General features: G+C 45.6%; 1 protein-coding gene across 1 annotated transcript; it reads right to left on the reverse strand.

The window, feature by feature from the left end:
* Positions 1-829: 829 nt before the first annotated feature.
* On the reverse strand, positions 830-10,034 carry si:dkey-174n20.1 (uncharacterized protein LOC796174 homolog). Its single transcript, XM_061672659.1, has 4 exons — positions 9,876-10,034; positions 6,581-6,823; positions 5,419-5,721; positions 830-1,643 (listed from the first exon to the last, which is right to left on the reverse strand). The coding sequence occupies exons 1-4, from the start codon at positions 9,994-9,996 to the stop codon at positions 1,384-1,386; spliced, it is 927 nt and encodes a 308-aa protein (XP_061528643.1). The 5' UTR covers positions 9,997-10,034; the 3' UTR covers positions 830-1,383.
* Between the last annotated feature and the right edge of the window lie 62 nt (positions 10,035-10,096).

Below are 10,096 nucleotides of genomic sequence, written 5' to 3' on the forward strand. Positions count from 1 at the left end.
AATAAAGGCTTCAATGTTTAAATTGTGGGCCCCCAATCTAATATCTAGGAAAGTTTACATTTTTGAATGGAATTATGGAAAAAGAAAATTCCCATGATATTCACATTTTTGGGGGTCTGTATGTAATGCAAATAGTTGTCTTATTTATTGTAGTTTTTATTACTTTGGAATCTTGTAATATATTTGACAAATATTACAATATAAAACAAAAACATTTTATGTTTCTACACCCTACACATATATACCGTACATAATGGAAAATATGTATTTAATTACAATACATTTAATGACAATATTACAATACACGTATACATATCTATGTATATGGAAATCAGGTAATTACAGCCCATTTCGATTGACATACAAATAAAATACCGGTATAAAGTACAATAAATACAAAATACATTATTTTTCATAAAACTCAAGTGGATGACAAAAAAAAAAGTTAATTTCTGACAGCAGCCTGACTTAGCATTAAAGTTAAAAATCCATCCATCCATCCATCTTCTGTACCGCTTCTCCTCACTCGGGTCGCGGGCATGCTGCAGCCCATCCCAGCTATCTTCGGGCGACAGGGTGGGTATACCCCGAATTGGTCGCCAGCCAATCGCAGGGCACATATAAACAAACAACCATTCGCACTCATTCACACCTACGCGAAATTTAGAGTCTTCAATTGACCTACCATCCATGTTTTGGGCGGGACCGTTAGCACATCTGGCTCACAGTTCTGAGGACCTGGGTTCAAATCCCGAGCCCGCCTGTGTGGAGTTTGCATGTTCTCCCCTTAACTGCGTGGGTTTTCTCTGGGTACTCCGGTTTCCTCCCACATCCCTAAAACATGCAGAGTAGGTTAATTGAAGACTCTAAATGACCTGTAGGTGTGATTGTGAGTGTGAATGACTGTTTTTTTCTATGTGCCCTGTGATTGGCTGGCGACCAGTTCAGGGTGTACCCCGCCTCAAGCCCGAAGATAGCTGGGATAAGCTCCAGCACGCCGGCGACCCTCGTGAGGATAAGCGCAACGGAAGATGAATGAATGAATGCATGTTTTTGGGATCTGGGAGCAAACCGGAGTACCCAGAGAAAACCCACGCAGTTAGGAGGAGAACATGCAAACTCCACACAGGCGGGGCCGGGATTTGAACCCCGGTCCTCAGAACTGTGAGGCGGATGTGCCAAACAGTCATCTACCGGGCCGCCATGTTAAAAATCTTACAACAAAAATGATTGCTTCCTTTTTCAAAGAAACAATGAATAAAATGTCACTGAGTACTTTATACATAATGTATATCACATGTCAAAGGAAACCTGTTGTTGAATGAATTAACTCATAACTTGTTTTTATGAAAATCATGCCAAAATGTAAAAAAAAAAAAAGCGTCACGCCAGTTTGACGAGCCTCTCGCTGGCCTCCCACAGCTTCTTGGCCACGCCGGCGTCACGGGCGAACGGTCTCAGGGTGGCCGCCCGACAGTCCACAAAGTATCCACCGCCCTGATTGGCCACCTCGTCTGACACGGCGCAGTAGACCACAGTCTGAGCGCCCGCCTCGCAGGGCACGAAGAACATCCACATGAAGACCCGCATCAGAGCCCGGAATAAGAACGAGTAGTGACACGTCCAGTCGCTCTGCACGAAGCCTGGGGACAAAATAACATGAGGATTAGCCCATAGCATCATGTTAGCATTGGATTAGCAATGAGCATCATGTTAGCACAGTTGCCCCCTTTCAATGGTATGATGTTGTACAGCACAAATATCAAACTGTCAGAGCAGGCCCTCCCAGTAATTTTTGTGGCCCACAAAAGCCTACCACAATTTTTTCCTTGACTTCTTTTTTTCTTCTGCTAAACGACCCATAAACATTATGATAAGCAAATATTAATGATTTAATATGGGAGCAATTATTAGTGCTCCCACAGAGAACATATTAGGTAATGGACAAAAAGTGTAACTGCCACAAATTATTCTGACACCAACACAGCATGTCAGCTTCTGGACAAAGCAATAACAAAAGCCATTATTAGTATTTTTATAGAAAACTGTCCAAACTGTTACCATATTTTCACGACCATAAGGCGCACTTAAAAAGTCTTCAATTTTCTCCAAAATGGACGGGGCGCCTTATAATGTTCCAAAATCTGTAAATGTTGTTGTGTGACTTTAACGAGCGCTGCGCTTGACTGACTGGGAGCATTTCCTGCCTAAAGACACGCCCCCAGTAGGTATATAGTTCCGGTATGGCTAAGGACCCCCGAAAATGGCACCTACGAAGAGACACGCTTACGAAGCAAAGTTTAAACTGCAAGCTATCAGTTACGCGGAGGAACATGGGAATCGAGCAGCCGCAGCCGCGAGAGAATTCAAGATCGACGAATCCGTGGTTCGCAAGTGGAGGAAGCAGGAAAACGAGCTTCGCCAAGTCAAGAAGACGAAGCTGAGTTTCCGCGGAAACAAGGCGAGGTGGCCCGAGTTGGAAGACCAACTCGAGCAATGGATTAATGAGCAAAGAACAGCCGGGAGAAGCGTCTCTACAGTCACCATTCGACTGAGTGCAATAACTCGGAGCTTGCCATCATTCCGGGAGGCTTGACGAATCGCTGGACGTCCAAAGTGAAGTTGCGAGCGGCGTGGGAGCCATGGATGACAGATGGCGAACACAGCTTTACTAAGACTAGGAGGCAGCGCCGGGCGAGTTACGCCACAATTTGTGAATGGATTGCGGATGCTCGGGCTAACGTGTCTGCTTGCACTGTCGTTCGAGCTTTCGTAAAAGCCGGCATCATTTCTAAGGAGCCGCACGGCAACGAGACTGACTCCGACAATGACGAGAGGGAACCTGGCGTGTTTGATGGAGAACTTGCTCAGCTGTTCATTTCGGATAAAGAACATGATGGATTTGTGGATCAGGATTGATCAAAAAATAACGTGATTACATTGTTAAATACTTCAATAAAGTACAGCCGAACTGAGTTTTGCTCCCGTTGCCTTTTTAAAAACATTGTTTTAGCGTGCATGCATGCTACCGTATGTTTTAAGCTAGCGTATGTTTTACCATGCCTGCGCCCAATAACACGGTGCGCCTTATGTGTGTGTTAAATACAGAAATAGAGCCCATAACCGAGAGTGCGCCTTTTAATACGGTGCGCCTTTTGGTTGTGAAAATACGGTACTTTAAAAGACGGCGAAGACAAACTATTTATGTTGCACTTTCCTACAGAGGACAAAAACTATCGCTGTTTCACTTCCCCCCCCCAAAAATAAACTATTGCCACTCCACTTTCCTGAAAAGACAAACGATACATGTTGCACAGTTACACTTTCCTAAAAAGAAGAGAAATTAGTTGTTGCAGGTTCCAAATAAAAAATAAAATAGAATTTCCTACAAAAAAGACAAACCATTGCTGTTATTCTTTGCTAAAAAGATGACAAATATGTTGCATTTTCCTAAAAAGAAGACAAACTACTGTTGTTGCACTTTCCTAAAAGGAAAAGATTTAAGCTGTTAATGTTTCATTTGATTAAATCACTTCTTGTTTATACACAACATAAGCAGACTGTTTTAAATTTCTACAGTACCAAATGTGAAGTGAACCGTGTTCTTGAAAACCAAGGTGTGTACGTACAAAGCCGGGATTGTTTTTGCCGTACCGGTACACTCTTTTTTTTTTGCGCATTTATGAGATCTCACTGTTATAAGCGGACCCCTGAGGACTACCTTAGCTACATTCGGAGGTTTGTCACCTGACATACACACGCTGGACTCTTTAAAAACATTTTGGTTTATATTTATCTCATTTTTCTTTTCTTTTTTTTACAGTGGGTACGGAAAGTATTCAGACCCCCTTAAATGTTTCACTCTTTGTTATATTGAAATGTTTGCAGATTTATTAAAAAAGAAAAACTGAAATATCACACGGCCATAAGTATGCAGACCCTTTGCTGTGACACTCATATATTTAACTCGGGTGCTGTCCATTTCTTCTGATCATCCTTGAGATGGTTCTACACCTTCATTGGAATCCAGCTGGGTTTGATTATACTCATTGGACTTGATTAGGAAAGCCACACACCTGTCTATTATAAGACCTCACCGCTCACAGTGCATGTCAGCGCAAATGAGAATCATGAGGTCAAAGGAACTGCCTGAAGAGCTCAGAGACAGAATTGTGGCAAAGCACAGAACTGGCCAAGGTTAGAAAAAAATAAATAATCTGCTGCATTTAAGGTTCCTAAGAGCACAGTGGCCTACATAATCCTTGAATTGAAGACGTTTGGGACGACCTGAACCCTTCCTAGAGCTGGCAGTCCGGCCAAACTGAACAATTGGGGGAGAAGAGCCTTGGTGAGGGAGGTAAAGAAGAACCCAAAGACCACTGTGGCTGAGCTTCAGAGATGCAGTCGGGAGATGGGAGAAAGTTCTAGAAAGTCAACCATCACTGCAGCCCTCCACCAGTCGCGGCTTTACGGCAGAGTGGTCCGACGAAAGCCTCTCCTCAGTGCAAGACACATGAAAGCCCGCATGGAGTTTGCTACAAAACACCCGAAGGACTCCAAGATGGTGAGAAGTAAGATTCTCTGGTCTGATGAGACCAAGATAGAACTTTTTGGCCTTAATTCTAAGCGATATGTGTGGAGAAAACCAGGCACTGCTCATCACCTGTCCAATACAGTGAAGCAAGGTGGCGGCAGCATCAGGACAGGACGACCGGTTGCAATCGAAGGAAAGATGAATGCGTCCACGTACGGGAATATCCTGGATGAAAACCTTCTCCAGAGGGCTCAGGACCTCAGACTGGGCTGAAGATTCACATTCCAACGAGACAGTGACCCTAAGCTCACAGCTAAAATAACAAAGGAGTGGCTTCTGAACAACCGTGACTTGAATGGCCCAGTCAGAGCCCTGATTTAAACACAACTGAGCATCTCTGGAGAGACCTGAAAATGGCTGCCCACCAACATTCACAATCCAACCTGACAGAACTGGAGAGGATCTGCAAGGAGGAATGGCAGAGGATCCCCAAATCCAGGTGTGAAAAACTTGTTGCATCATTCCCCAAAAGACTCATGGCTGTATTAGCTCAAAAGGGTGCGTCAACTAAATACTGAGCAAAGGGTTTGAATACTTACCACCGTGTGATATTTCAGTTTTTCTTTTTGAATAAATCTGTAAAAATGTCACCAATTCCGTTTTTTTTTCTGTCAATATGGGGTGCTGTGTGTACATTAAAAAAGAAAAAAAAAACTTGAATGATTTTAGCAATTGGCTGCACTATAAAAAAAATGAAGTGAAAAAAATTCATGGGTCTGAATACTTTCCGTACCCACTGCATATCACAGCAAAACCTGGCATTTGAACAGGGGTGTGTAGGCTTTGTAGATTCAGTGTAATATCAGAGCTGACGTGCGTCTCACCGGGGTGCACAGCGTAGGAGGTGACACCCTTCCCTTGCGTGAGGCGGCCCAGCTCGTGGCTGAAGTAGATATTGGCCAGCTTGCTGCGGCAGTAGGTGAAGAAGGGCAGCAGGTTGTAGTTGAGGTCGTGGAAGTCCAGCTTCTGGTACTTGTAGCTGGAGCAGGTGAGCGTGACCACGCGGCTGGGGGCGCACTCCTTCAGCCGGCCCAGCAGCAGGTTGGTGAGCAGGAAGTGACCCAGGTGGTTGACGCCTAGGCACATGCTGAAACCGTCATCCGTCCAGTCCAGCACGCCTGGCATGGCTGCGAGAGGAAGGCAGACCAGTGACTTCATAGCTACAAGTGTTCAAACAGACAAAAACAATTGTGTGCGTGTGTGTGTTTTTTTTGGGGGGGGGACAATTTTAGCTGGAGGGCCTCCATTTTCAGAGGCTCAAAAGTGTTTGAACAATTTACATCATTGTAAAGAAGCAGTTACCTTCACTTGCTGCTTGTTTGTGGGTCTTGTTGCCTTCCATTTTGTCTTTAGTATGTAAAAATCATCCTCCATTGGGTGGAGATCAGGTTACAGCATTGGGCATTTAAGAATATTCAATTTATTTGCCATTAAAATGTATTTTCTGCTTGCTGCCGTCAAGATTGTCTTCAGGAAGTAATAGGCATGCTCCATTGGCCACTAACTTCCTTTGTTTTCAAAAAGGCTTGAGTTACATTCTTTATTTCCTTCTCCACAGCTCCCCATTTTATCTTTAGTAAGTAAAAAGTAGTCTGTTGGTTTGAGATTAGACATTAAACAATGAAGGATATTCACTTTGTTGACCTTCAAAAGGCCTTGAGTTTCATGCATTGGTTTGGAGATTTGCTGCCTTCACTTTTGTCTTTATTAAGTTAAAGTCTGTGTTGCCTTTTTTTGCTTGTTTGTGGCTCTTGCTGCCTTCAAGTTCGACTTTAGAAAGTGAAACGTATGGTCTATTGGATGGAGGTTGGGAAAAAAATAAAAAAGTATTTTTGCTTAATTGTGGGTCTTGCTGCCTTCCATTTTGTATGGAGCACGCTCGAGATGACACTGTCTTTGTGTTTGAATATCGATTTTTCGATTTTGCCTTTAGAAAGTCTCGAGTCACTTCGTCAGTACGTTAATACTCCGGACCCATGGGCCCACCTGCGTTATTGATCAAGATGTCGAGCCTCTTCTCGCACTGCAGGAAGCGCTTGCAGAAGTCACGCACTGAGCGCAGGTTGGCCAGGTCCAGCTCCATGCGGACCACTGCCAGACTGCGACTGCGGAACTTGATCTCCCGCACCGCCTTCTCCGCCTTGTCCGCGTCACGGCAGGCGACCACCACGCGTGCGCCCCTCGTGGCCAACGCCACGGCCGTCTCCTTGCCGATGCCGGAACTCCCACCTGGAAAGCACGCAAAAGAACCAGGAAGTACAATGAGTTCAATTGAAATATAAGTAAAATACAAGTTAAATAAAAGTTGCACCTAAATATAAAATATAACTGAACTGTGCTTGACAAAAGTACTGTACAGGATTTTAAAAAAAGTTGAAGCTGCTGTAAAATTATGCACAGTTTGAACATTTAATTCAGTTATTCTTCACATACCACTTTGGGATTCACAGCAGTGAGGGACGGAGCTCCGCCATGATTAGTGAAAAAAAAAAGCGAGTAAATGACCACACCCTTTAAAAAATAAATAAATCTAGAATTGTCTATATTCATAGTTTAAACCAGGGACGTCCAAACTTTCCTCCACTGAGGGAAGAAAAATGGAAGAACGGTGGGCAGTTTACCTTGTGATTATGAAACATTCATTCATTCATCTTCCATTCCGCTTCTCCTCACTAGGGTCACGGGCGTGCTGGAGCCTATCCCAGCTATCTTCGGGCGAGAGGCGGAGTATACCCCGAACTGGTCGCCAGCCAATCGCAGGGCACATATAAACAAACACTCACATTCACACCTAAGGGCAATTTAGAGTCTTCAATTTACCAAGCATGCATGTTTTTGGGATGCGGGAGGGAACCGGAGTGCCCGGAGAAACCCATGCAGGCACGGGGAGAACATGCAAACGCCACACAGGTGGGGCCGGGATTTGAAACCCGGTCCTCAGAACTGTGAGGCGGATGTGCTAACCAGTCTTCCACTGTGCCGCCTTGACTATGAAACAAAAATTCAAATAAAAAATCAATATGCAACTCATCTCGGTGTTATTGGTGACAAAGCAATACGTTATTAGCATGAGTGTGCTATCTAAATTTTAAAATGTGTGATATGTTGTAACATTCAACTTGGAAGCATTCTTTTTTTGTTTTAATAAGTGTGATATCTTGTCTTCCCATGGACTCGCCACCTGAGGGAGGGGCCAAGGGGGTCAGGTGCACAGTGAGCTGGGTGTCAGCCGAAGGCGGGGACCTTGGCGGTCCGATCCCCGGCTACAGAAGGTGGCTCTAGGGACGTGGAATGTCACTTCCCTGGCAGGGAAGGAGACCGACCCGGTGTGCGAGGTTGAGAAGTTCTGACAAGATATAGTCGGGCTCACCTCCAACCACAGCTTGGGCTCTGGTACCAGTCCACTTGAGAGGGGTTGGACTCTCTTCCACATACTTATCGTCCCCTGGCTTGGTGCCTGTACTTTGGGGTTCACCCCGGTGGATGAGAGGGTAGCCTCCCTCAGCCTTCGAGTAAAGGGACGGGTCCTGACTATTGTTTGTGCCGATGCACCAAACACCAGTTCAGAGTACCCACCCTTCTTTGAGTCCTTGGAGAGGGTGCTGGAGAGCGCTCCCGCTGGGGACTCCCTCTGCTGGGGGACTTCAATGCTCACATGAGCAATGATAGTGAGACCTCAAAGGGCGTGATTGGCACCGGGACACCCTAGGCTACAGTTCGATGATCAACTTTGTGGTTGTGTCATCGGTGAAGTGAGGGGGGGAGCTGTCAACCGATCATCACCTGTTGGTGAGTTGGCTCCGATGGTGGGGGAAGATGCAGGTCCGACCTGGCAGACCCAAACGTATTGTGAGGTTCTTTCGGGAATGTCTGGCAGAGTCTCTTGTCAGAAGGAGGTCCACTCAACTCCCATATCCGACAGAACTTCGCCTACATCCCGGGGGAGGCATGGGACATTGAGTCAGAGTGGACCATGTTCAGCACCTCGATTGTTGAGGCTGCTGACCGGAGCTGTGCCGGTAAGGTGGTCTGTGCCTGTCGTGGCGGCAATCCCCGAACCTGTTGGTGTACACCAGCGGTGAGGGATGCCATCGAGCTGAAGAAGGAATCCTATTGGGGCTTTTTGGCCTGTGGTACTCCGAAGGCTTCTGATGGGTACCAGCTGGCCAAGCGGAACACAACTATGGTGGTAGCTGAAGCAAAAAGTCGGGTCTGGGAGGAGTTTGGTGAGGCCATGGAGAACCACTTATGGACAGCTTCGAGGAAGTTCTGGTCCACCATCCGGCGCGTCAGGAGGGGGAAGCAGTGCACCATCAACACTGTGTATAGTGGGGATGGTGCGCTGCTAACCTCAACTAGGGACCTTGTGAGTTGGTGGATCAAATACTTCAAAGACCTCCTCAATTCCACCGACAAGCCTTCCCATAAGGAAGCAGAGCCTGGGTACTCTGAGGCGGGCTTTCCTATCTCTGGATTTCAAGTCACTGAGGTAGTTAAAAAGGCTCCTCGGGGCAAGGGTGGATGAGATCGACTCTGAGTCCCTGAAGTCGATGAAGTCGTTTAAATAGACACATTGCTCCATCTTGTGATCGGATGGGTAGTAATTCTTTTAAAACTCGCTGATCGGCCTCTAAAATGCTGATTATGTAAAGCCTACTTGACACCAATTCCTCAGCTGACCCTTGGGGCAAAGGGTTAGGTACACCCAGGACTGGACGCCAGCCAATCGCAGGGTACATAATACTGTATAGACAGACAACTATCCAAACCCATGGATAATTTAGAGTCTTCAATTAAACTAACGCGCATGTTTTTGGAATGCGGGAGGAAGCGGGAGTACCCGGAAAAAAAAACACGCAACACGGGGTGAACATGCAAAGAGTCAAACCCAGAAGCGCAAAACCGGTAGGCAGATGTGTCCTGCCTGACTCTCAAAAAGGAAAATAAAATCCATCCATCCATTTTCTATACTGCTTATCCTCACTAGGGTCGCGTGCGTGCTGGAGCCTATCCCAGCCATGTTCGGGCGAGAGGCGGGGTACACCCTGAACCGGTCGCCAGCCAATCGCAGGGCACACAGAAACAAACAACCATTCACACTCACACCTACGACCAATTTAGAGTCGTCAATCAACCAACGGAAAATAAAATATTTTTTTAAAATATATTGTTTGAATAAAGGCATAGTTGAGATACTTATAATACGTATGATTAAAGGAACTACGTTAATCGCATTTGAAAAATAAAATAGTGCACCCAAACCCGGAAGTTGTCAATTTACCGGTAACTAGAACTGTTTTGCCGTCCAGTCGTTTGAGGTCGGTGCAGTAGCGTCTCTTTTTCATCCATTTCAAGAGAAAAAAGACGACCAAAGAAGCGACTATTGTAGAAAGAACGTACATTTGGATACTGATTAAGTCAAATAAGCAACAGACATCGGCTAGTCTGTTAGCTTGCTAGCTAAAAAAAAAAAAACACACATTTTCCCTCTTATTCCTCCGG

This window comes from Phycodurus eques, chromosome 3 (genome assembly GCF_024500275.1).
Source record: "Phycodurus eques isolate BA_2022a chromosome 3, UOR_Pequ_1.1, whole genome shotgun sequence".
NCBI lineage: Eukaryota > Metazoa > Chordata > Actinopteri > Syngnathiformes > Syngnathidae > Phycodurus > Phycodurus eques.

What these genes read in the sequence shown, in the direction of transcription:
- si:dkey-174n20.1 (XM_061672659.1), bottom strand. Translation starts at nt 9,996, where the DNA reads ATGTACGTTCTTTCTACAATAGTCGCTTCTTTGGTCGTCTTTTTTCTC. An exon ending in CATCTTGATCAATAACGCAG is followed by an intron (nt 5,722 to 6,580) that starts GTGGGCCCATGG and finishes TTCCTCTCGCAG; the next exon opens with CCATGCCAGGCGTGCTGGAC. An exon ending in CTCCTACGCTGTGCACCCCG is followed by an intron (nt 1,644 to 5,418) that starts GTGAGACGCACG and finishes TTTTGTCCCCAG; the next exon opens with GCTTCGTGCAGAGCGACTGG.